At 35.0% G+C, this 27,253-nt stretch overlaps 1 protein-coding gene across 2 annotated transcripts; it reads right to left on the reverse strand.

The window, feature by feature from the left end:
- Positions 1–960: 960 nt before the first annotated feature.
- LOC147394910 (Phosphatidylinositol 3- and 4-kinase family protein) lies at positions 961–23,184 on the reverse strand. Of its 2 annotated transcripts, XM_086454493.1 has the most exons (26): positions 21,996–23,180; positions 20,361–20,702; positions 20,104–20,265; positions 18,574–18,744; positions 18,206–18,364; positions 17,962–18,089; positions 17,361–17,667; positions 16,691–16,859; positions 16,258–16,460; positions 12,002–12,160; positions 11,725–11,907; positions 10,741–11,226; positions 10,245–10,604; positions 8,490–8,719; positions 7,193–7,382; positions 6,917–7,053; positions 6,658–6,811; positions 6,216–6,482; positions 6,025–6,102; positions 5,822–5,869; positions 5,003–5,175; positions 4,714–4,909; positions 3,561–3,701; positions 3,114–3,322; positions 1,531–1,692; positions 961–1,435 (listed from the first exon to the last, which is right to left on the reverse strand). In XM_086454493.1, the coding sequence occupies exons 1-26, from the start codon at positions 22,995–22,997 to the stop codon at positions 1,177–1,179; spliced, it is 6,075 nt and encodes a 2,024-aa protein (XP_086310619.1). In that variant the 5' UTR covers positions 22,998–23,180; the 3' UTR covers positions 961–1,176. The 2 variants fall into 2 exon arrangements, with proteins under 2 accessions (XP_086310619.1, XP_086310620.1); XM_086454494.1 differs by lacking the exons at positions 961–1,435; positions 1,531–1,692; positions 3,114–3,322; ... (1 more) ...; positions 4,714–4,909; positions 5,003–5,175 and adding an exon at positions 5,646–5,714 and having other exon boundaries at positions 21,996–23,184.
- Between the last annotated feature and the right edge of the window lie 4,069 nt (positions 23,185–27,253).

The following is a 27,253-nucleotide window of genomic DNA, read 5'->3' on the forward strand; positions in this document are numbered from 1 at the left end:
CATCTATAAAATCTGGGCATCTGTTGTTTCCACCAAAATCCAGAAGCATGCAAGATTGCCATATTAGAACTGTCTTCTTTTCTACTTCATTAAGGGGTTTTTTATTTTATTTTTTTCTTTGACTGAAAAAGCCTCCTAATGAACGACAGAATCAAACATCCTTGCTTTATAATCTTAAATATTATCCTAAAGAACCTCTATTGCCACACCAATTTTTTTTCTTAAAACACAACACAGAAGAGATGCAATATGAATTTTCATCGAAGTTGTTCAATGTCCTTAAGTAGGGCTTTCTTTTACTGGTAAGAATAATTCAATGATATTGCAGTCCTCATTGACTCTGCAAAATACACTTGATTCATGGTTTCATAATGACTCAGTAGATTCGATAAAAACTTGGTTCCACCAGTTTTGATTTCTTTTTTATTATATATAATAATCAATTTTTAATAATTTAAATTTTATATCCTATATAAATAAGATTTTTTAATTGAATAAATATCTATTAATGCACAGCTTATAAAATAATAACAATAATAATTATTTAGATGTGAATACATATTTATAATAATAATAATAATAAATTATTTAAACCGATGCAACGAGATGACTCATCCAAGACAAACTGACTCGGCCGAGACAACTCTTCTTGGATGCTTGCCATGGCATTCTATTTATGTGATTCTTTGTTCCTTATTTGAGTACATCACATGGACCACCACCAAGCATTGTTTGGAGAAGATAAGTGAGAGTTGAGTGAAAATCATTCAATCTTGTAAGATCCTCTTTTGCCAAAATTATCCCAATTTTATCGAGGATCGAACAGTTGCCTCTAGAACCGAAAGCCAATTAAAAGACCCAACACTTTCAAAAGGCGATTTTGGTTAATCATTGAAAAGGCATTTTTTTTCTCTTTTCTTCAAAAAAAAAAATTAAAAAATTAACGAGTGACAAACTATGTAACATTGAAGGCCTAATGAAGAATATTTCTTTTTACGTTTTCGCCGCATTTACAAACCCTTCTCAGCACTGCCATTGTGAAACCCCTCGGGGCAAGAGGTTTAAAAAAGACAAACTGGTGACTATGTTATCAAATAATAATTATTATTATTATAATTATGGGATAGACTTACAAGCAATCATGATGTACAATGTGGATTTGTCCCTCTCAAGCTTTTACTTCTCTATGCCTTGTTGCAAGTATTGTATCAAGTCGTAACCAGCCGTGGTCCACTTGTTGTAGGCATCGGTGCATGTGCGAATCATGAAATTGGCTGCCTCACGTTCACTCATTTCTGGGTGCAATCTTTTACGGAGATTTCCAATGGGATCACCCCTGCCGAAGCATGGTAACCCACTGTCCACCATCAACAACACTGTGTTCACTATCCCATCCATATAACGACGTGCAGCAAGATAGCCCTTCACACATAAGCTGCGATGACGATGCAACAAACACAATCAAAATCTGATGGAAATAAAGAAACAATAATAATAACTAATTAATTAAAAGTTAATAGCGAGGCTTACCTTACAAACTGGGTCCAGGTTTCACTTTTCATCACTCCGGATGGGTCGAGCAATTGAGTCATCTCATGGCTCAGCTTAAACTGTGCACTTTCAAATCGCATATTACCACCAGGAGAAGTTTCCAAGATAAAACCAAAATCAATATGAACAAGCCTCCCCACACTGCTTAGGACGTAAATTTTGGGGTTAGTTAAAAGAAAATCACTTAGTTCCAACATAAATTGCAAATCAAAGAATTGGTAATTATGAATTATGGGTACAGAAAACACCTATCCAGACCATTTCAACATCACTTGGAGATCCATAATCACAGCTTGATAGTTCATCCTTATTATCAAACCAGCTAGTAACCAACTATATGCTTAGGTGTTCCCATAGAACTCCTAAGATACCTTTGCCTAGCTATAGTCTACATTGCACAGTTTACTAATAAGGATGTCTTGGGATTTCATCACATGCTCAAAACTCAAATTCCAGAACAGAATTATATGGCTATATGCAACTAATGAGTAATTATTTTTTTTCAAATTTTTAAATGATTTTTGCATATAAATACTCAGCCACAGCAGAATCAACATCATTGTTCTTATAAATAAAAATACAAAAAAATTGGATCACTTGAACGAGCCTTGTTCCTCAATTAAATAGTCTAAATCAATGTCTTCTGTTAATTCAAATGAGTTAACAACCATACCCATGTTTGTCAAGTTGAAACATAGATCCTTAGGCAGATTTGGACTGACCCAGTTACCAGAGTTTATAATTGCACAAATGAAACCCCAAGGGGTTGGCCTAGTGTCAAGCCGAGCCTTTACAAACTCCTTAAGAAGGGTAGGTCAAATGTTTGAAACCTCACGAAGCAATGAATTCCTTAGGACCACCCCTCCACCAGGGTCTTGTTGACCCTCAACTCAACCAGCTGCATGTAGGACTTTCCAAGGGGACAGTGTATGTGACAATGGGCTTAAAATGGGTCGGATTTTATCCGAAATCTGAGTGATTTGAATCCGATTTTCACGAATTTGGTTTCTCAAGTATATCCGAATTAAAATATGGGTCGGATATGGGCTGATGTCTCTTGACCTGAATAGGATACGGACCCATCCCTATATCCGCCTATATCTGAATGATATATTATTTTGTATGTTGTATATGTTATATTTTTATATTTTTTGTCTATCATCCGTCAACAAATGAGTATTAGGTGAAGTGGTCAAAGCTTTTTTTCAAAAGGGGAGAGGTCTTGAGTTCAAATCACATTTAAGCCACATTTTTTAATAAATTACTTTTTAATGGTCTGAAATATCCGACCCGATTGACCCGAATCAATTAATTCGATCGGATCGGATCCTAATATGGGTTTAATGAAAGTAAAAAAAAATCGGATACGGTTTGAGCTATTCGGATTTGAACCCACCCGAGTAAACAATCCGGATATGGATATGAGTAGACACATATCCGACCCAAACCCGACATGTTTTAAGCCCTACTTGGGATTAGTCTCACCCGAAGGGTGGGAATACCCACAATAAACAATAATAATAATAATAATTGAACAAATGTGGTAATATAACAAAGCATACTTGTCAAAAAGAAGATTCCCATTGTGCCGATCCTTTGGTTGAAGTAAAAGGCTGGCAACTGCATATCCTGCACTGCTGATGATGAAGTTTTCACGGGCAGCTTCAAAACTGGGAGAGCCAACTGGCCCATAGTCCTGTTGAAATATCTCATACAACCCACCATCATTAATTTCACCCATCTGGCTTCTGCTCCGTGTATTTGGAACAACCTGCAGAATCCAAGTGTTACAAAGAGAAACATACATGTACTATAATGGATACTAGTCAAGAGAGAAGATTCCATAACTAGCACTACAAGATACTGAAATTAAGCGATCCTCTTTTGTTGAGTTGGGAATAGTGTCACCATATATTTTTCTATGATGCCAATATTCCCAAATTCAAGGTACAAGAGATCTTTCACATATTCATTTCACCCTGATTATATAGTAGCATAAACAAGCTCACCTCAATTATGCCTCTTTCAGGACCAGTTGGGAGAACTCCATATGGAAATAAGTAAAGATTAAGTCCAACTGCATCAAAAATGTCCCTAAGCAGCGAAATCACTTGAAGAGCAAGAACATCTTGCCGACAATCATCTCCAACCTAGAACAGAAAAAAAAATGCAGTTATGATGTGTATGCCAACACTGTAAATGCATCTACAAAGATTAATTAGTAGAATTACAGAAATGTAATACCCAAAAAGGAAAAGGAAAATATGAACAGAATTGAAATGGAAATCATCAACACTACTTTCTGGATGCCCTAGTTAACACAATGAAGAATGACTGACTTCAAAATCAGGCTCAAGGATTCAAATACAGCCACAATAAGACTTCAGCATCCTCATCATAATTTAAAGTGCTTAGTTGCACTAAGGAGGAGCAAGTCAGAAACATTGTCCGATCTAATCTGCTTGCAAAGAACTAGCACTTTTCAAAGACACTAAAGGAAGAAAAGAATACCGCTTCAAAAAGTCCATTTTTTTCAAAAGTTGCTTGCTTGATAACCAAACGAGGATGAATTTTTATCTTACGCCTTCTCACGCTAATAATTAAAGAATGTTTCATCTGTCAAAAATAAAAAATTAAAGAATGTTTCTCAAAGAAGGAGATATATGCAGCCTAGATGTGAGTAGTGGAGTTCACATAGTGAATATAAAAAATAAAATTTCTGGCAGGGGTTTCCAATCCGGGAAAAAGGAAGTAACCATGACAAACCAATTTTAATTGAATTACATGAGTAAATTAAAGTAGACAAAACCAGTCATAAATAGGTGAATTAGTAGCTGGACCATTTTAATTTAAAATTGTTTGGGCCCCGTTTATTCACAGATCTACTTGTTTTGGGTTCAAGTTTCTGTACCGTCCTTTAAGCCAGTAGCTCAATATGAGGTGATCATCATATACACAAACTACCAACCAAAAAAAATTATTTTTTATTATCGCATGCATTACTGCTCCTTCAGTTCAAGAATCCAATCTATATATCAGTTAGTACTTAGAACGGATAAATGAATTTGATTTACTACAGTATTTAGGAAGATTAATAACTGTAATGTCCGGTCCCAGTCAACTGGCAGAATCCAGTGTACATGAATACGTGAACAGGCTTACCTTAAAGATGCAAGCTTGTGGCTTTAAATCCTTCCAATCCCCATCCCTATCCACCACATTAAATGTGATCATTATGGGAACTTTCGCTGCCGACTGTAGTGGGATCCCACTATCCAATTGAATGCTCCGAACAAGTTTGCTAGGAGCAGTAGGTAGGTAAAGGTCTTCCCCATCCATTTCGATTTTCTCCAGTTCTCTATTGTACCAATAGAAATAAACAATTATCTCAACTGAGACATGATGTATCCATGAAATAGAGCTTACACATGCAGAAAAGTAGAATATTAACCTCCGAATACCAGCTCGGCGTTCTTCCTTTGCAAGTTGAAAAAGTACACCAGAAATAGAAGTGACTTTGTCAAAAAAGTTGAATTCTCTATGAAACATGTCACGGGCCTTTGGAGTGAAACCATGTATAATGCGTTCCCTAACAACAGGTAATAGTGCTTGAAACGAAGAATTCTGAAATAACAGAAAGAATGGCTTGTGATCAATCATGGAGAGATATACAGATAAGAAACATGTGGTCTTCCAATTCCAGGTAAAAACACCATTGATCACATCACACATGCAGTGTACCACCTATGGGGGTCAGCAAAAATATCAATGATTTTTCAACGACTGTTAAACCATTAGGCAAACCAATTCCAGTTTTTCACCGGATCTAAAATACTTTGTGTATCATAAATAGTTCATGGGAATATAAACCATGATATTCCAAAGCTATTTCAATTTCATGAAAATATGCATTTCTTATTTAGTGGTCATGAACTTGAAAATATGTATTTCTTGGTTATGAGCTTCACCATTTTCAATTTAAATCTATCTTCAATAGAGTACAAAAATGCCATTACATCCTATCACACAATCCATAGTTATCCTTATTATTATATAAAATAATATTTCCATTATTTACACAAAATTTCCATCATTTCCTGAAAACTACATTAATTTCCACACTCACCAAAATATTTCCATTTCCCAGATGACCAAAATAGACACTGAAATTGAAATTTGATATCTTGATTATGAATTAGAAAATCATGCAAAATATAACAGATTTTAGTACTCTGTTGAAACGAAGAAACACTTGGAATTAAACACGTACCTTCTCAGAGCCTACGTCTTTCCCTGCTTCTGGACTACATGTTTCTCCCTGTCATTCACAGAATCAGAATCATAACATAAGAGGATAATGCACATTTAAAATTTAAAAAAAAGGAACGATAGATATTCCAGCATATATATTCACTTTGATGGTTTCAAAGTGGAACCATGTGAAATTTGATAAATATATGAAAAATGGCACACCTGGAGATGCCATATCAAAATATGGGCAAATATATCACTTCTTTGAGCGGCTCTGAGCAAATACCCTTCTACTAATCCCTGCAAAAGTATAATAATACTATAAACATTAAGAAAAGCAACCAACAAATAGTTATATCCAACAACACTGTGAGAGTAAGAATAAAATCAATAAAAAGCATGTGATAACTTACCCCGTCATCATATCGGAGAGCTTGCACTAGCTGTGGCATGAAAAAGGTGACCCGTTCAGGAGGATAGGACTCCAAAACTCGAAGGACATAGGCCATGACACGTGGATGACCCCTATATGCAGGAGTAAGAAATTCAAGAGCCTGCGTAATTGAACAAGCAGCCCAGTGTGGCAATTGTTGGAGAAGTGCTGAATTTTCATCAACTGCCTTTGGAGTGACGAAAAATGGTAATGCTTCGGGTATGCAGCGGATATCTACTATGTGCAACTGCATGGAAATACACCACTGTAACTCCTATTCCTCATATCATCTAATCTTTCACCAGAACCTACTTTTGCTTCTCATGCTCAATCCCGTGTACAGTATATCATATCGACAAGTTCAAACCTATCTAAAATAATGATATTGTCATCTAACATAGAATTGAGATGAGAATACATACTTGAACTAGCCGAGTTACTTCAGCTCTCAAAGGGGAAATTGTTCGGAACCTCGAGACTAAGGAAAGAGCAATCCGAGGGTCCACAGAAAATGCAGCCCTGGCATACTCAGTCCATTTCTCTGAGCTAATTTTAGGCCTAGAAGATATGTTTTCCCTGGAAAGAAAATTAGACCTTCAGATGATAAATAACAGTCATACAAGATCACAAAGGATGAATGAGGAACCCCAACCAACATAACAATCAAGACCAACAAATTACTTTGAGTTTAAAGGTTGCGCCCAGACATCAAGCCTATCAGCCTCATGCTGGCATAGCATTAACAGTAACTGTTTTCGTCTTTCTCTTCCAATGGCAGAGTTCTCGATCTCGCCCCAAACGGGATGATATTGATTATTCTGCAGAGGGTAATTACATTCTATGAATAAGCTGCAAAACAATGTATTAATTTTATGACAAAAACTATAACCACATAAAACTGTTTCAGAACTAGAGCAGCAAAAGTCAAAATTTGTGGATTCTGTACAATAATCCTACCATGTCACCCGAAGAACTTGTGGTTTCACGTCCTCGACCTTTCAATGATGAATCTGATTGAAGAGAATCCCCTCGTTCATTCAAAAGATAATGGACAAATATTGAAACAGATTGAGCCTCACTCTGAGAAAAGTTCTTGTAGTTTGTATCATAAAATTCAGGCTCATAAGCAAACCAGTCCAATGAAGCTCTGAAATATGCAGAATAGACCAATTTGTATCACCACAGGAAAATGTATGTTTATAGTACACAAGAAATAATTAAATATTTGCCATGGTTAGATAAAAGGGATGATAAATGATCAAATGCTAACTTTTTTAAACAGATAGCACAACAATTGACCAATATAGACATGTTTCTCACACAAAGGAAATAATCTAATCTGAAGTAGCATATTGAGAAGAAGAAAAATTAATGCTTCCATGTCAGAACTTGGGTGCACTAATAAAAGACTCAAAGCATCTATAGTCCACCATATTTGCTGATTTGTACATTCTTCTCATAAGTGAGTATATCATCATCTCATAAGCCTTATCCCAAAAACTTGAGGCTTAGTTCCAAAAAGTTGAAAAAAGCTATAATTTTTTTTAAATGAAAGTATCAAGGATTGTTTACAATAACCAACACTTAGTTGCACAAACCTTCTATAGTAGGTGTCATTTGCATTCCCGTTCCATATCCCTCTCCTACCCCCACTTCCTAAATTAATTAAATTAAAATCCATTTGCAATAAATGCTACCCTACTACCACATCCACTCCCTTCCCACACTTGCTCCGGCAACCAAGGTCCGACACCTCTAATCCTGCATTCAATCGCTTAGAAACCTTACTTTCGAAAGAAGAGATGGAAGAGTGAAACTATCGCATAACATTGCCATGCACAAGCGAATAATTGACAAAGGAAAGATGAGGCTTATTTATTTTGAAAACATAGAGTCAAGGTTTACAAATGGGCTGTAAAATATATTCTGATTATGTTTTAAACAAGAAAGACAGTATTTAAACATGCTTACAAAGTTATATATATTTATTACTAGATACTATTTTGCATATTATGATTCATCAAGCAAAGAATTTGGATTATGCACACATGTTTTGAGCAACAAAGAGAAGAAAAAGAAAAATAACAACCGGATTAGAAGGTCCAAACCATGAGAGGAAAACTGAATCTCACTATAGTTTATAGCAGAAAACATGCCTTTAGAAATATGAAGATTGACTATAAATTTTGTAAATCAATGAGGAACACCAAACAAGCAGGAAGTAATTGAAAAAGGAAATAGCAAATGTGATCACCGATAAATCCGGTCCTCCAGCAACAGAAAACCTGTTTTGAAATTCTGCAAATTGACATTCTGCAAATTGGCCTGAGATTGGCATGAGCAGAACTTGAGCCCAAGAAGCATGACAGTGAAAAAGGTTCCAGCAGCCGCAGGATGGCGTGAAAATCGGAGAGGAAATTTCAGACAGCCTTGTAACATCCGGGCAAGAAGCAAGAGTTGCTCGACACTATCATGCCGAACCACCTATACAACCAAACAATTGGAATAAGAAATAAATGGATGGTCCAGAACATTAAATAATATTAGAAAGAACAATATCTCATTCACAAATGCTAGAATAACAAAAGCTTAATTTATACAATGTTGTGAATTCCCCACCTAAATCTGGTGGAAGTCTGATAGGGAAGCACCACATACCAGCAAAATACAAGTGATGTAAAGTCAAGTTATGACAATTCCAGAATGAAGAAAGCTGAGTGACCAGATTGAGTGATCATGACTAATCACAATTGAAGTAAGATGTTTGACAAGTTTAGAGGGTTTTATTCTAGGATTTCATGTTTAGGTGGGATTGTGTTTAGGGAAGAGACGTAGCTTGTGATTGACATGTGTTTTGCTTTTGTTTTTTTGCGTGTTTTGTCCTTTTTTCCTTACTCTATGATCTTTGGATGGTCTCCTCGACCTCCAAATTATTGTGTCTTTAATTTTGGTGTTTAACGAATGTTTACAGTAATCAATATAAAAGAAAATTCAAGTTCAAGCAAAATTCTTGCAAGCAACACTACTAGGTCTATCAAGCCAAGCTCTCACACAAACATGCAACATTGCTCAAAAAATGTGAAATAAGGCGGCCTTGTGTTATGTGTTCGATGTAGCCTCACGGCCTCATTCTTTGTCTCTAATAAAATCTTTACTTATTTTTAAAAAAATGGGGCTTGGTGTGGCTTGTGGGTCTTTTGTAAAGACTTGCAGCCATGCAGTGTCAATTTCAAAAAGTTCTCATGCCAAGAAATATAATGTCATTGTTCGATGACATGATGAGGGTATTCCCTTAAAATGTGTTTTTGTGGGCACAGGGAGTTCTAAAAAGATTTAGTATAAGCCCTTCCGTCAAACAGGGTGCTTATATCTTCATCTTATGATATCTATCGTTGGATATCCTACTTAATCTTCTATAGCATTTGAAGTGACATATGGCCCGTCCAGATTGCATCTTTTCTGGTTTTTCCCATTTTCTTAATTACCCATTATATTTTGCTATAAAAGAAAAAAACTCCATGCATCCCACAAAAGTTTATGTAACAATTTCTAGTATATCTGTTGTTATAGGTTCCTTACTAATAAAAAAAAGGACCTTTACTAATAAATTTTACGCTGCAATGAGACATCAACATTAAATGCATAACCCTCCACACAAAAAAAAAATTAAATGCGTATCTCGAGTCACAGATATAAAACACAGTACTACCAAATGAGCAATCTATAAATAAGTGTATAACCATCTACATGCGATGTGACAGATTGAACAAGGTTTAAAATGTCATGTCGATTTTGAATGTTTCGGTTACTGGAAAACCTGACATGGTATCAGCCAAAACATTCGGTACAAACTGATACATTTCCAAAACATTGAACGTTTCAGGGTCATTGTTTCATATGGTTTCGGCCAATACATTCCAATATTTAAAACCATGAGATTGAACATGTGATGAGAGTTAAATGGGGAAAAACATCTAAACATAAGTCAATTTATTTAACTACTACTGACCTCAAATCGATCAATGAAAAACCCAAGCCATAGTCTATGGGCAATTATTCCCTCAACGGGATCCTTGTCAGGTTGCACTTCTGGCTCACCAGGTGCAAGGTGAGGCCTCAATTTGGCAGCAGGTCCATGGTACCTCACTTCAGATGCAAACAACCCCCGTTTTGTATCTATGGTCCACAACCATGCATCAACAAGCTCCGCAAGGACAAGAGACCCAATTTGAGGTGCAGCGGAGACTAACCATGTCCAAATAAACACACCAGTTTCCATAGCATCAGGGGTTGAAATGTAAGCTGGAGACCAGCAAAGAAGTCGTAATAGTTGGGAGAAGCCTTCTAAATTTGATGTTGAATCAGAACCCTAGCAAAAAAAAAATTACCAGACCACTTTTACAATACAGTAAAATGGAAGCACAATGAAATCCTAACTGCTAAGGGGGTATAGCGATTGTAAGAAAATAATGAACACTAAGATTGGGAAAAAAAGGTTCAATTACGAGATTTGAGAGAAGTGATGCAGTTGCCTGAGAACATATTTCACGAAATGCCTTCTTCTCTACCTCTCCACCTTTCTCAGCAATGTTAACAAATTGTTGAAGTAGCCGAACAAACTTTGTAAGAAGCATTTCATTAAATGAGTCACTTTCGGGTTGTGGTTCTCCAGATTTTAACATCTGACCCATCCCAAAACCGCCTAAGCTGTTGTAAAATCTTCTCACGCCAGCTATTTCCCCAACATAGTTGCACTTAGATGTTGCACTGACTATACCAGTGGAGAGCACCTCCAAGTTGAAAGCTTCTGTCAATTTTACATTTGCTCCTGAAGCAGCTGCTGCTGCCGCCATAACTGCAGGAACATTAGCCGTCCGTATGCCCATCCAACAATCGTTTTTCCCGGTACCAATTCGCATCTCAGATAAAAGAGAAATCACATCAGGAGTATGCTGCGTTCTCTGCCATGTATGTACTTTACAAAGCTTTTCCTGAGATAAGCAATTAGAAGCAAGGGCTTAAAATGAAAAATAATCTACACATACATTTTTTTCCTGAGAAGATGAAAACCTCATAAAAACAAGAAGGAAAAAAAAAAAAACGGGACCCGTGAGGGGGAGAATAGTGCTCAAGGAAATGATAACAGACAGATAGAGAAAAATACTTAGCACTTATCAGCTTGATACTTTCTCTCTATCAATATGAGAAAGTCAGGAGACTGGAAGAAAGAAAAATCCATACAAAAAGGAGGTTATATTCCATATTAAGTCAAAAATTAATCTCCACTCATGACTTTCATGAAAATAGTGCCAATGTTGAATTTAGGTCTTATAATCAGAACAAGGAATTAATATAAATTAAGCAGCAATAACTATGAACTTTACAGAGAGTTGAGAACAGTTCTAAATGACAACCGTGGCAAATAATTGGGCAAAAAAATCACCTCACAATGATATTAATCAGTATGAATTTGAGTTTTGTTAGCAAACCTGTAGAAGACCCTGGCTAGTGCACGGAGCATATGAAAGTGCATTTGTGATCCATTCCGCAACAACTCTTTGGTACAATGAACGAATAGTAGCCACCCAAGCAGGATCATTGACAAGACTAGAAGGCAAGTCATTATCAACTGAAAATAGTAAAGAATCCAGACACAACGAATTCCACAAAACCTGCATGCATGTAAATCAATTTGATTCATGTATAATGAGCAAATTACTTAAAAACAATACATACAAGAAAAACAACATTATAAATATGTTTTACCTGTGGAAACTTATCTTTAAGTTGAGTTAACAAACTAACAGAGATATCTCGAATGTGTTCCTCTCTTTGTGACATACTTTTTATGAGAAAGCAAGCATGAGCAGAGAGAGTAGATTCCCTTATCTCAGCTTCCTTGCCAGTTTCAGATATTCGATTGTCCTATAAACCCGATTACAAGGATCAGTCAAAACCAAAAGTGCATATAACAGGGTAACACCAATCAAGCATTATGTTTGGGAAAAAAGTATGTTGTATTTTCTAAAATTCATCAAAAAAAGAGTTCATTAAATTGAAAAAACAGACAAATAAACAGAGCCACAAGTATAAAGAATTGAAGGTTCTTCCAGAACAAATAGAATGTTATAAAGCTATCTTTTGATCCAATATTGTATTCCGTTCAGTATACAAAACATCAATGTTATCAAAAGATATACACAACCTAATTGCTGTTTGTTTTGGCTAGCTGCTTGGGGTAGATTGACCACCATGGATCAATTGATCATCAGAGGTTTTTATTCCCCTAATTGTTTCTTGTTTTGCTTGCGAAATGGGGGAGACAGCCAATCACCTCCTATTGCATTGTGCTTTTGCTCGCCATGTTTGGTCTTATTTGCTTCGTCTCTATGGAGTGGCTGGGTGCTTTCCAAGTACTATCAAGGAGCTCGTTGAGTCTTGGTTTAGTTGGGGTTTTTCATTCAGAGAGGCTAAGTGAATCTTGTAGAATCTGCTTCATTTTGCCATTTGTTGGGGATTTTGGAAGGAGAGGAATAGACGTTCCTTTGATGGGAAAGAATTGCAGTTAGAGGACTTCATTCTATCCATTTTGGGTTTGTTATTTTTCTGGGGAAAGATGTGTAAGGGGTTTTTCGAGGATTTTGTTATGAGATGGGACTATGTTTGTAATTTGGAGGGAACTTAGAGGGTTGTAGTGTTTTTTCTTCCTTTTGATAAGTTTTGCCTTGTAGGGGTCCATCTTAAACCCATCTTTATTTCTTTTTCTCTAATAAAATTTCAACTTATCAAAAAAAAAAAAAAAGTGATACACAACCTTTGGCAAAGAGGTATAAATTATTAGTTTTTGATTGGCAAGCCTGTTTTTAATGAGTTACTTGGTGCTGATGGGATTTGAACCCAGTTATCTGGTATCATCACCCAAAGACTTTACCAACTAAACTAGCTGGCACCTGCAGAAAAGAGGTATAATACTTCAACATATTCAGCAAAGCATCTTGATCTCTGTAGGACTGAAACTGTTAAATGATAGTTCTGATCCGAGCTTAAAAGACACAACATGCTAGAACTCTGTTAGTTCCAGGAAATAGGAATCACCTCATGCTCTAGGCAGAGGCCTGGAGAATGACAACTACTCCACTGTTATTGATTAAAATTCCCCATTAATCATTGATGAGGAAACAATCAGTGCAGACAGAATTTATCTTCGAAGTAGTTTGCCATGAGCCCGACAGGGAGGATGATGTCAGACTTATTACTGAGGAGACCAAAAATTTCCCATGCCGTGCCACCTTATTCTACAATGCTTGTGCTAACAAAGAAACGATTACTCCCCCATTATTGATGAGGAAGACATCAGCAATGAGGAACCTCTGATCAGCCAGTGGCTTACAGGTCTCTAACTGGACCACCCACTCTCTGAAATGAATTTGACTTCAACAAAATTGAGTTGTGCCCAATCATGGTTCCCAACCCCGCTCTTCATTCGAAATATACAAGGCCACAAGCTGGGAAATGTTGTCTGCTTTGTTCTGACCATCTGTTTGGCGGAAAACCCCAAATAATTCAGTCTCTGGCCAAGAATCTCAGTATCAATCCACCAACCAATATACTTTATGAGCACACAAATATGGAGACAAAGGATTGCATGATGTTGAGGTTTGTGTTGCGCACAACCAGAGGATTCAATAAGTTGACTTCTGCATACTGGGCATCAATCCTTGGGCTCATGAAATTGGAAACCCAACCAGAATGATCCTTCCCAGAGCAGAGCATCTGGAGGAGCTTGAGCAGAAAAAAGGTCACTCTCCACCATTCTTGTTGGAAAGAAAGTGGCCTTATTAATAGTTGAAGGACCTGACTGCTCAAGTGATGGTAAGAACATCTTCTTAGCTGTCCCTACACGTTACTCAAATCAACTTCAACCCACGAACTATATCAATGATCCCTTGTCCACATAAATCTAGACTCTATCATTTTGTAGACATAAAGATTAACTCAAGCACAAATTTTCTTATAGGACGGTAAGAGTTACGGTGGCAGAAAAACGAAGAACCATATTTGGAGGACTAGAAATAAACTGTCTGAGGATATTTCAGCAATTTTGTAATGAGAAGCCATTTTGGATGTTTCCCTAAGTTGGACAACTGAATCTTTTTGGAAATCCAACAGTTAGGATTTCCCAGAATTTTGGGGGTTTCTAACAAAAATACCCGGGAAAAGGAAGTTTTTGGTCTTGAATTTGTCTTTCTCAGAGCGGAGAGAGCTTGAAGATCTCCCTTTGGCTAGGGTTTATCAATTAATTTGTGTAGAGTGCTGAGTAGTCCAATCACAACCATCACCCTTCCACAGGGACTTCGATAAGAGACCACCACCCGTACAAGTACTAAGTAGTGGCTCCAACAGCACAAAATCTCACCCCCATTTCTTTCTATTTTCTTTGATAAACAAAAGTTTTGTTAAGAAGAGGATGAGATGACCTCCGAGGAGAACAAACAGGACTACTTGCTATCTTTACAAACCAAGGCCCACCTAAAGAGAAGGTCCTCGAAATGCATTCCCGCTTTTCCTCTTATCATCAAATTTGTGATTATTCTGGATCGAGTGTGAAATAGATTCACATCCTCACGAATGACAATCCAAAAAACTTTAAAATAATAAAATATAGTTATAACCATTTTAGGATACTTCCAACTTACTAAAATTATATATGGGGACAGTTCATGTGACAACAATTGTGACAACATCTATGACAACGGTTTTTTGTAATCCACTTTTTGATGATGTTATAAGTCTCGAAATGAGCTGCTTTTTGGTGAGTATGATCTCTATGGTGAGGAGATCATCCTCACAAAAAATCAGTTCAGCCCTAAACTTCTAACCCCAGTTTACAAGTTGAAGAATCGTGGACCATTTTTTTGGGGTTAGAAGTTTCAGAATGAGCTGATTTTTGGTGAGGATGATCTCTATGGTGAGGAGATCATCCTCACCAAAAATCAGCCCATTTCGAAATTGTAAGTCATATAAGACAAAAACCATTGTCATAGGTGTTATCACAATTGTCGTCCCATGAACCCGCCCCTATTTCAATTAGCCTGGAAACAGAAGTATTTCTTAGAAATACTTCGATTAGTGTAAACATAAATACAATTTCGTGAAAATGATGGAAATATAGTGGAAATAATTGAAATATTGAGAAACTATTTGATTGACACTATAGGAAATGATAAAACAGACATTAAAACACATTAATCATAAAGCTATAATACATAACCATGCATAGTATGGAAAATGAAGATCGTGGTAAAATATAGCCCAACAGCAGAAAAAACACAATACTTTCTATGGAAATAAAAAAACTTTATAATGTATCATTAACTTTCTATACCTTCAAGATAAAATACTTGCTAAAATTAATTACAACATTAACATATTATTATATTACTCGCTAAGATATATTTTATAAATTATTACTACAACCAAGTGACTAGGACATGGATGATTGTATGTGTGCTTGTATATGCTTAGAATAATCAAAATAAGATGATATATAGATATCTAACTAATCATCATTCATTACTGATAATGAATGAACATTATGAAATTACGTATTTTTGCAAGAAATTTGTATTTTTTTTATATTTATTTAAATTTTATCAGTAATTTTAGAACTTTCTTTCAAAAAAGAAAATTTCGATCAAAGTTTGACATTCATCAAAATATTTCCATCAAATCTTACATTTTTTTTAATTTAATTATTTCAGTCATAATCTATTGTTCACAAAAATATTTCGTGAAATGAATGGGGAATTCCACCAAAATATATGCAAAATGAAACTGTCAGTTCAAATTTGAGTCAAGCTTCTAGAAATGGAAAATTAGCGATATGTCAAAATCTGATACTGTGTGTGTGTGTGTTTGAAATGCATGGCATCTACCTATTCACATAACAATTATTATTCAACACAAGAAAAGTGTAAACCAAAATAGTAGAGCAAAAGCAACCATCAATGGGAGAAAAATACCAGCCATGACACTGCTGTTTCAAAAGCTCTATGGACGATAGCAATCAAACACTGGAGAACAGCTGGCATGAGGTTTGGAGTTTTGAGATATTCAAACACACAGCTGAAGGCACTTCTGGAAGCACTCAAACTAGTGCCACCATTGCTGCTGAAACGTATTATCTCCAAAAAAGCAACAGCAAGGAGGTAGGTTGCTTTAACACCTGTACGTGATATGGAAAATAGAAATAAAAATGCCAACATCAAATCAGAGGATCGCTAGAAAGAGAGAAAAAAAGTATGAAAAGTATACAAAGAAAGTCTTCATTTCTTGTGGCTGGTGAATCCCCCCCACCCGCCCCAACCCCAACAGGAAAAAAACAAGAGATTTGATGTCACAATTGTGGTGTCAACTAATGCAACAGTCACCATCATCAAGGATGGTACTTCAGACCTGTAATTGTGGACATTGCAGCTACCTCAACTCGGCCTCCTAAAGCAGCAGAAAGAGCAGTTCTTTGGGCTATGGCAGCTTTCTCATTACCACTACCTCGACGACTACCAGGGTTGTGAAGAGCATTTAGTTCCAATTCATCTTCAAGCCATTTCACGGAGCTCACAACCTGTGGGACAAAATTGTTACGTGAAGGCTCTAATTTACATATCCAAGAAACCAGATGACAGGTGTATTATTTACAAAAGGTAAGAAATCCTATAGTTGAATTCGAATGAATAGTAGGTCAGAGTGGTCAAAGCTACTCCACAAAGCATGTTAAATATCCATTGATTCAATCATCACATGCACTAAATCGTTTATTTGAGTTACAGGAGAGAGGTGCAAACTTTTCATTTGTACTCCGGTGTCATCATAGAGGGAACAAGCAATGTTTTCAAACGGCATATGCTATGTTGTGCAATCAGCATATGCTTGCATAACCTAATTTTTTTAACAGAAAAATTAGACAACAATGGGCACAAGAAACTGGTCTAGAGCAGCATTTCCTATGTCTTAGTACATCATTCAATAGTTACATGGAAGGTAAATGTCATGCAGCACAAAGGGTCAACTCTGAATAGCTTCTGATTACTATATATCAGTCAAGTGCTTCTTAACCTCAACTTACAAGTGGTGGGGTTCCTTTCGCAATATGCTGAACAGCGGCAGACCACTGAGTATTCCACATGTAAGGCCCACCCACAGCTTGAAGAGCCATGGCACTTAAGCTTCCCACACTATTCAGTGTAGTGGAAATTGATTTGTTTGGAAGCTGATCTTTCTGAATTGGAGGCGCCAAGCCAAAAAGAGCAATATAGAACCACAAGTTGCGAAACAATTTCAAAAGTGAAGGTTCCACATCTGTGGAGGGATCAAAATCAGAACATATTTCAGCAACGGCAGGAAGTAAGGGCCCCAAAAAATCTGCTCCACTCCTGCAAAAATTGGAGTATTAGATATGCAAACCTTGAGAAGCATACATCAAAAGGAAGACAAAAAATAGTTGACAAAAAGTAAGAATAGGTACATCATGTGAGATGCATGAATCTGTATCCATACCATGAAAGGACTTAACAGTCTGGCATTTTTATTAACAAAAAGTTCATTTAAAAGGGTACAAAAAGATATAATACATGAAGTAAGAAACAAAAAGAAAAATTAGAATGGAACAGTGTTGACTTATTCAAACTAAATATGGTGACATGTATATCAAGTGAATGGACTTTCACCTTCCACTTTTGGACTCTGCAGCAAGCCCTACATCTGAGCATAAAGATAGCATCCGGTGACGATAGTCCGACCGCAATTTAGGACTTGTAAGACGACTACCAATCAGAAGAAATCCTGCAGGAAGAGTCTAGAATGTGATTGAACCAGTGAGCATCCATTTTAATAAGATAAACTGTCAAGAAAGTTAACAGTACTCTGTACGATTCATGTTTCTAGAGAGATCATACTAGATAAAATACAGACCTCTACACGTTCTGTAGTGGCTTCTGGCGCTAATGTTTTGCTTTCTGCGGATCCTATAGTTAAAAGTTTCTTCAAATAGCTTCTAGTCATTAGAACAACTGCCTCACGATAGGACTTTTCAAACCCCAAACTAGCCATGCGAGCCACCGCATCAAGTAACTGCAATAAATCAACAAAAAAGGATATATGCATATTCGCAATTGCTCAAAGCAGTGGCAACCTAAATGATAGTGGAGTGCACTTTTTCTTTTTCATTTTGTATCCCCATTTTGTTAAAATTTACCACTACTTGCTCAAAGGAAAAAAAAAAGTATTGAAAAGCTATAAAGTAGAATATACATATGTGGTCAGGGGACAAGGTTTCATACTCGAAGACGCAATAAGCTCGGAGTCGAAGCATCACCCTCTTCTAAGCTTTCAATAAATAGTGGCAATATCATGTCTACCACTTCCGACTTATTAATAGAAAAATTCAAATCAGCCAACATGCGTATAACATTAAGCTGCACAACAGGAACAGCCTGTTTCTCTTTTCCGTCCTAAAAATAGAAAGTGTACAAGGGTATATGAGAATATTAAATTCAAATAGAAGGAACGGGAAAACAAAAAAAAAGAGAAAGGCAGACATCCAAAAAATAAGTTAGAATACATCCAAAGTACATTCAGAGACCAAGTATGAACAAGAACTTGAGATATTCTAGGGATTAGCAGAAAAGCACCTTATTTAATTAAATAATTACATGACAAGCCTTTTTTTTTCTTGTAGATATAGAACAGGAATGTATTATTTGAATGAGCATGAGAATGGGGCAGAAAATAGGAGAAAACATTCCCAAAATATGTAGTTATTATATGTCTGCAGAGACCATTATACACACATAAGTAGCAGCAACCATGTCAATTTGAGTGTAAATCATTGTACAAAGATAAAACTGTAAAAATAAAGAATAATAAAAAGCACTATATTATGACATTGTATGCAAATAAGTGGTAGAGTTTATTCGAATTGAAGTAATTCCAAAAATTCAAGGCATGGATCAATGCAATCGAGCCACTTGACTTCAGCCACACAGTAGACAAACAAAATTTATTTCTTATTCTGATATATAAATAAAGCAGGAGGATTAAAGGTGGAGGTGCGCTTTAGAAGTATTATATAACAGCTGCGCCCCAATCACGCTAAAAGGAAAAGTTTAAGGACAAAAGGAAGACAGACTTTGCGTCTTGAAGCTGAATGCTGGGTAATATAGAAGCGATGTGTTCATAGATTGACCATAGCAGAGATAAGCATGCTAAGATAGATGAGTGGAAAGACTAAGAAATATAAAATCAGAGTTGGTTACTGAGGCTCGACGATGAACTATCAGGAAAAAAGGTATAGTAGATGATGATATTTAAAGCTATGGGCTTACGCCCATAGCTCAGAATGGTTAAGCTATTGCAACCTCAATTTTAAGGTCATGGGTTCAAGTCCAGCTTACCCATATAAAAAAAATTTGTTTAGTGCTATTCCTGATTCCCTAGAATGTACTCATATATGATTTTATCTTCCCTATTCTTAAAATCATCATCATCTCCACTGCACTCATGGTACAGTTACTCAACAAAAAAAATTTAGCCAATCAAATTAGAAGTTCTACATGACGTTCAATATTCAAACACAACAAGTTAATGAGGGATTATTCAGAAAATTTGCTGTAGATCCAACCTATTATAGGCCTCTAAACTGATTGATTAGTGCAACATTTCCTCCACAACTGACTTACAAAGTCTTTTTTTTTAAATAAATAAATAAAAGGTCTTGTTTTAATTGCACAGTAACCTAAAAAAAATTGATCACATGATTCACACAAGTCCCAATAAAATTATTTATAATTAATCAAAACTAAGAGACTTACCTGTTCCTCATAATCATTCCGCTCACGAATACTTGCAGCCAATCCCATGATGAAAGTGTCCACAGGAGCCCGATCCTTGCTCCAACCAAATTCAATTATCTCACAACTTGTCCTTGTGACACTCTCAAACATGGCACCCTGGTTGGTGCCCCATGCATCAGCCTGTTTCAGCGGCACAACACAAGAAAAGCACATATAATCTTACAAAATTGCTCAAAGCATTCAGATGGAAAATCTGAATCATACACAAAGTGTACCTGAGCACATGTCGTCAGCACAAGTGGTTTCAGGCGAATTAGGAGAACTCGTAACAGCTGACCCCCACGAGTGATGGCAATTTGTGAGATCCCACTAAGCAACGAACTAAACAGCTCTTCGCAGACTCTTAGCTTTCGCCAAACAGATAATAAACAAGCTTCTGCGGCATCTATGAACAATGCAAGTGTCTCCAGTAAAAGTCTCTTTGAAGATTTTCCATCAGAATCAAGGGAGGCATGACTTTTAACTTGGACCATGGCTGCAGCTTGATAAACAGTCAACTTAGTATTGATTCTGGCTTTTAGCAACACCCCCTGTTCTGACCAGTCACGCTTCCTTATCTGCCCAGAAAACCAACAATAAAAGCAGCTCAAGTAAAAGTTAAGACACAACAAAAATTACCATTTTTTTTTCTACAACAGATGTAGCAAGACGAAGAACCAAAAAGCTTGAATTCAAAATATTCTGGAGACAATTTTACAAACAATAAAAGCAGCTCAAGGAAAAAAAATTGGATGATTAAGCTGGACTTGAACCCACGACCTCCAAGTTGTTTTGCATTGTGTCAAACCAACTGAGCTATGGGATAAAGCCCAGCTCGAGTAGAAGTTAAGAAGGCAAAAAATTACCAATTTTTTCTACAACAGATGTTGAGAGAATCAGAACGACAATGCTCAAATTCAAAATGGTCTAGAGACTATTTTGCCAACAATAAAAGCAACTCAAGTCAAAGTTATATTTTTTATGAACAATGACGAATGCACGCTGTAAATCGTACGCGGTCTGTACACGGCTGATGTGGCAAGGGCACAGAACCGCAGATCTTTTTTCTTGTGTATCCCAAAGAAAAAGATCTATGGTTCTGTGCCCATGCCACATCAACCACATATTATTTACCGCATGCATTCACCACGACTCATTTTTTAATGGTAAGCTAGACTTGAACCCACAACCTCAAATTTGTTTTCTAATGTGTCAAACCATCTGAGCTATGGGTCTAAGCCCAGCTCGAGTAAAAGTTAGGACAACAAAAATAACCAATTTTTTCTATAACAGATGTCAAGAGAAGAAGAACCAAAAGGCTCAAATTCAGAATAGTCTTAAGACAGTTTTACCAGCAATAAAAGCAGTAAGGTAAAAGCTTTTTTTAATGGGCAAGCTGGACTGGAACCCACGAGACCACAAAGTTGTTTTGCAATGTGTCAAACCAACTGAACTATGGGTCTAAGTCCAGCTCGAGTAAAAGTTAAGACAACAAAAATTACCAATATTTTCTACAACAAATGTACAAATGTTGAGAGAGACGAAGAACAAAAAGTTCAAATTCAAAATAGTCTGGAGATAATTTTACCTACAATAAAAGCAGCTCGACTAACAAAAAAATGGGATGAGTAAGCTGGACTTCACCCACAACCTCAAAGTTGTTTTGCAATGTGTCAAACCAACTGAGCTATGGGTCTAAGCCCAGCTCGAGTAAAAGTTAAGAAACAAAAATTACCAATTTTTCCTATAACAGATGTCGAGACCAAGAAATAAAAGTTGAGACAACAAAAATTATCAATTTTTTCTACAACAGATGTCGAGATGAAGAACCAAAAAAGTTCAAATTCAAAATAGATAGGAAACAATTTTACCTTTAGAAAAACTGATAAAGATTGGAGCTGTTTCTTGGCAATCATCCTGACTTGTTCCAAATGACCAGCATTGATGGGCAGCTTTTCCACAATGTGCCCAAGCAACCTCAACGTGATCTCTTGCCTCTCCAAGCTCTCAACGGACTCCTCTTCGAAAGAAATTACGTGCTGCCTCAACATCGCTGCTGCTCCTCCTCCTTCGTTGAACCCAAAATTCATCCCAAATTGATCCACACTGCTTCTCGATGCAATGCTGCCACCATTCACCACAGTACCCCTCGATGATGCAGTGGTCGCATCATCCGCAACCTTAGACGCTGTGCTGCTGGACGACTCACCAGAGATATTGCTTGTTTCATTCACAGGGCTCGAACTTTCATTCAGTTGGAAATTGTTCCCATTATATGGAGAACTCTGCGTGGACGAGGCTTCCGAAGTCGACACCACAACATCTCTCGGCGAAATAGGGGCAGCAATAGAAAATTGGTCCAGAAGGCAACAAACCAATTTTCCGGCATCCAAAGACGAAATTGGCGGGCAATTCTGCGACAAAGAAGTCAAAAAAACCCTAGAAATCCCTGCATCATCACCGAAGACAGTAGTAGCCAAGATCACGATCCCTCCCATGAATCCAGCGATCTCCTCAGCTAAATCAGATGAAATCTCTGTGGCCTTAACAACATACCCTAAGAAATCAGAGAAGAAAGCAGAAATGGATTCAATCCCGAACGATTGAGGCCAAAACGATTGACGAAAAGACGATGGAATCAGTCGAAGAAACTCAACAACCACCGATTTGGGACGCGAGTCGGTCCGGTTAGAACATTTGGAGAGAAATCTAGCGATCGCAAGAACCGCATTGAGTTGAGACCTTGTAACCCTAGGAGATCCGGAGATGAGAGAGTCTGGAGGAGGACATCTACTGCAAATCCACGCGAGTTTCTCGGAGAACTGTATGGGACGTTGTGCAATTAGATCGCAAAGCTCGATCAGAGCTTCCATGGAGATTTGGGGAGAATTTAAGAGGCCAGATTGGTTTTCTAGGGTTTACACTTTACAGAGACAATCGTTCTTCGTGTTTCTCTCTCTCTCTCTCTCTGTCTCTCTCGTCTCGTCTCGTCGTTGTGCAGTTTCTCTCTCTATATTTTACGTCCGAAAGTCTGTTTTTTGGGCACGTCTCGCGCCTCTCAGGCCCCTTTTTTGTTTCTTTTTTTTCTCTATTTATCCGTCAGTGACTCAGTGTACGGAGATATACAGTTACGGTATATGTAAGAGCGAGTCGACTCAAACTTGTCCCTTTGAACGATTAGATTTAATACTAAAATGAGTTACAAAAGAACAGTTTGAATCTTGTGCCCCGGAAGTTAAGTAACTATTGTACTCCATTTCTAGTTACATTTTTTTTTTAATATTATAATAATAATAATTAGGGTGCGTCTTGGCTGGGTTAAATTTGATTTGAGGTCAAATTGGAACCAACCGACATAGGTTACTTCTACTAAATAAAAATCAGAACTAAACTAAATTCTATTAGAATAAATCAATTCAAATCGAACTAAAAGTCGATCTGATTTGGCTCGATTTTATAGGTTGTCAATATTTTATAAATTGTAAATAATATTTTTTAATAAAAAAATAAATATATAGTAAATAAAAAATTTCATACAATAAATAACTAATCTATTTATAAAAAAGTCATTAGTTTATCTATAAAAGATTATTAATTTATGTCATAATTCTTTAAATAATTCATAATATTACTATATACATATATATTTATTTATTATATAAGAGTTTTGCAACACCGCGAAATTTTATTACGTATATCGAGAAATTAAGTCAATTATGTTAACATATTTTTCTATATATATATATATAAAAAATAAATCATGATATTGTCGATTTAAAATAAAGATTTGTTAAAAGGATAATTTGACAAATAAAATGTACAATTCAATGAATCTTACTATTATTATGATCGAAAAATTAGAATATTTAGTCAAAATAGATAAAATTCAAAAATTTATAAGAAACTCTTTTAGTCAAACGAACGTTACCATTAAGTTCAAAAACATCAAAAAATATAGTTTAAATTGTCAGCATATTTAAATCTTAATTTAATAAAATAAGTTACAAAAATATTAATTTTATCAATAAAACTTAGGGCATAAAGGAGTATTTTGATTAATAAAGAAAAATCAATCAGGAATTTCGAAAATTCAAGAATTGGTCCAATATTGTGAATAAAGAAAAGAATAATATCTGAATTTTTTTTAATTATTATATTTATTATTAAAATATTAAAATAAATTATTTTCATAAAATTTTAGTTTAAGTATAATTATTTATATAAAAGAGATAGATTTAAAATTATTGAAATATTAAATGAGTGAGGTGCAATTAATATAAATGTAAATATTATTTTATTATATTGTATAATATAATATTATAAATTATAAATGTGTTAACATTTTCGATACCCCAGGTGTATTGATTTTATATATTATATATTATAATATATTATATTATATTATATTATATTATATTATTATTATATATTATAAGTTAACTAATGAACTCCTTTATTTCATTTTCCGCGAGAGAAAAACAAAAACAAAACGAGTGAGTTTTGATAGTGAGTTCATGTACGTTACATTTGATTGAGTTTTAATATGTTTTAAATTTGAATTAAAATCCGGCACTGAAGAAAAAAATATCCACGACGTCGATATTTACTTTGTCACCAGAATATTTTGTCGAATCATCAAGGATATTAGGTAGAAAAATTTATTTCAATATCATAATGACATGTAAAACCCAACTACAAATGTAGGAAATTTATAATTTCAAATTCGTAGTATAATTTTCACTAAAATCTATTTTATTTCAATTTTGATAATTAGTTTTAAATTTATTATGATTTAAATTCAAAATTTACACGTTGAATTATAAAATAATTTATTTTATATATTTTCTCGAATATATTTAATATTGTGAAATAAAAATAAATAAATTTAGGTGAATGTAACTATAAAATCAAATTATTTAACAAAATGATTTTCATGGTAATTTTCGTAGAATGTTTATTTAAAAAAATGTTAAAACGTTATTTTGAAAGTATATTTTCATTGGGTAATAATCTATTAAAATAAAATGAAATGTTTAGGTTTAAATTTGGAATTGAGAATGAGATTCTCGATTAGATGAAATCAATATTGGCGTTTTCAACTGTACATGCTTATGTCGAGAAATTTTCAGATTTAGAGTATTTTTTAGCGCTACGTAATAAAACATGAGATGTAATTAGGGTGGTAACCATGAGACGGTATACCTACATATTTACTGTTTTTGATATATTATTGCATGTTTATAATTATAGAATATCTAGGAAGATTGTCACACTTGCAAATTTATTTTAGATGAATTATATATATATATATATATATATATATATATATATATATATATATATATATATATCCCTTAATGGGATAATGAATGTTTATACGATTAATCAGTGATTATTTCTAGAAGCAAACAATAAATTTAGAATAACAAGGATTTAATATTTTTTCTGGTAATATGAGATACCACTTGAGAATATTATTGTATCTACTATTCGAGAAATTTATATTTTATCTGTATTGGAAATAACAAATTGTAGTGTAAAGATAATTTGTAGATGACTTAAATTGATTGAGGACATATGTATACCACAAATGTACGATAAATTGGTTTATCAAATGATAATTTATAGTCTATAGTAGTCAAAGGACTATTAATTTGAAATGTGAATTTACTATTGAGTAACTTCTATGTTACTCACCCTACCAATAAAACACTATAGATATTCTAACTATCGAAATGCATATTCTTGATGGAGAACATTATACAGAGGGATCACAATAACAGGATGATGAACATTATTTTTGTTATATGTGAGCTGAGATTAGAGTTTAGTAAACTTATTTTATGTAGTTTTGAATTTATTTGTATATACTAGAATCAAATGCACTGTGTCTATTTGTATGTACATGTTCAGAAAGTCAGAGTTAATATTTATGACATAGACAACTATTGATAGATACGAGATGTGTAGTTGATCTATATACACTTATGAATTATAATTATATTTATGTTTTTTTAAGTAATATATATTTGTTATGATATAGTAGTCGGAATGCAGTGGATATATGGATTTTGATTATACAAGTACATTTCTATAAGTGGAAAATTGTTCATAACTCAAATTTTTAGGGAAAATTCTGTCAAAATTATTTGGTTCGATTCTTTATAAGCTTGAATCGAGAATTGAATCAAATTGATCGATTTTCCATTTTTGTAACCCAGAACCAAACCGCAACTTATTTCAAACCGAACCAAACCACCCCAAAGCCTATTGGTTTGGTTCGGTTCACGATTTGAACTGAACCAAGTTGTACCCCTAATAATAACACATTTTGCATAAAAATTCCATAGGTTTATGGCAATGAAAAAAAAAACATTTATTTAATACTCAAAATAGGGCTATTTGCTACAATAGCTTATGTTTTTGGAAAAAAATGTCATTTCTTACAATTTCTCTTATAAATCCTTGAAAATTAATCTTCCAAATTGTAACTTCATCTCTTTCAATCATTTTATATCATTGAGAGAGAGAGAGAAATCCATTATATCTATCAAGACCTACCCAAATAATCATTGGAAATCACAAAGAGGCTTTAGATTTTAATGTTGAACCTTGTAGATCTATTCTAGTGTTCAATCCATGATTTATTGAATATTTTCACCAAGATTATCAATTTAACCTCTATTTCGTTCATCTTTTTTTAAATTGTTTATGTATACTTATAATCTTGATATATTACTCATCCATAATTATATAAATGGAAAATGGTTGCAAAAAAAATTGTTTTTACATAATTTTTATGATTTATTTTTTTTCATTAAATCCACCTAGCGTCAATCTTAAGCGTTGGAATGGATTATAGATTCGAGGCTTGGCGATACCTATTGTCAAACCTCAATGAAATTGTCTAACGAAAATTTTTGGAAGTAAAAAATGTCCACGTTGTTGAACCTCGACAATAGGAACCATTGAGGCTTGACGCTATAATATATTCCAATGTCAACATTGGTAAATTTTATGCTCTGTAAAAATTATGTGAAATCAAACTTTTTTTTCTTTAATTTTCTATTTATATAACTATGGATGAGAAATGTAGCAAGATTAGAAGAATATGCGAATAATTTAATAT

This window comes from Akebia trifoliata, chromosome 9 (genome assembly GCF_017979445.1).
Source record: "Akebia trifoliata isolate Shusen 1 chromosome 9, ASM1797944v1, whole genome shotgun sequence".
NCBI classification, from domain to species: domain Eukaryota; kingdom Viridiplantae; phylum Streptophyta; class Magnoliopsida; order Ranunculales; family Lardizabalaceae; genus Akebia; species Akebia trifoliata.

Bases quoted from the DNA above. Each gene is read 5' to 3' on its own strand.
- LOC147394910 (XM_086454493.1), bottom strand. From the start codon at position 22,997: ATGGAAGCTCTGATCGAGCTTTGCGATCTAATTGCACAACGTCCCATA. The intron at 11,908-12,001 runs GTAAAACATATT...ACATGCATGCAG, and splicing joins TTAAAGATAAGTTTCCACAG to GTTTTGTGGAATTCGTTGTG. The intron at 3,702-4,713 runs GTAAGCCTGTTC...TTTCTGTTCTAG, and splicing joins CACAAGCTTGCATCTTTAAG to GTTGGAGATGATTGTCGGCA.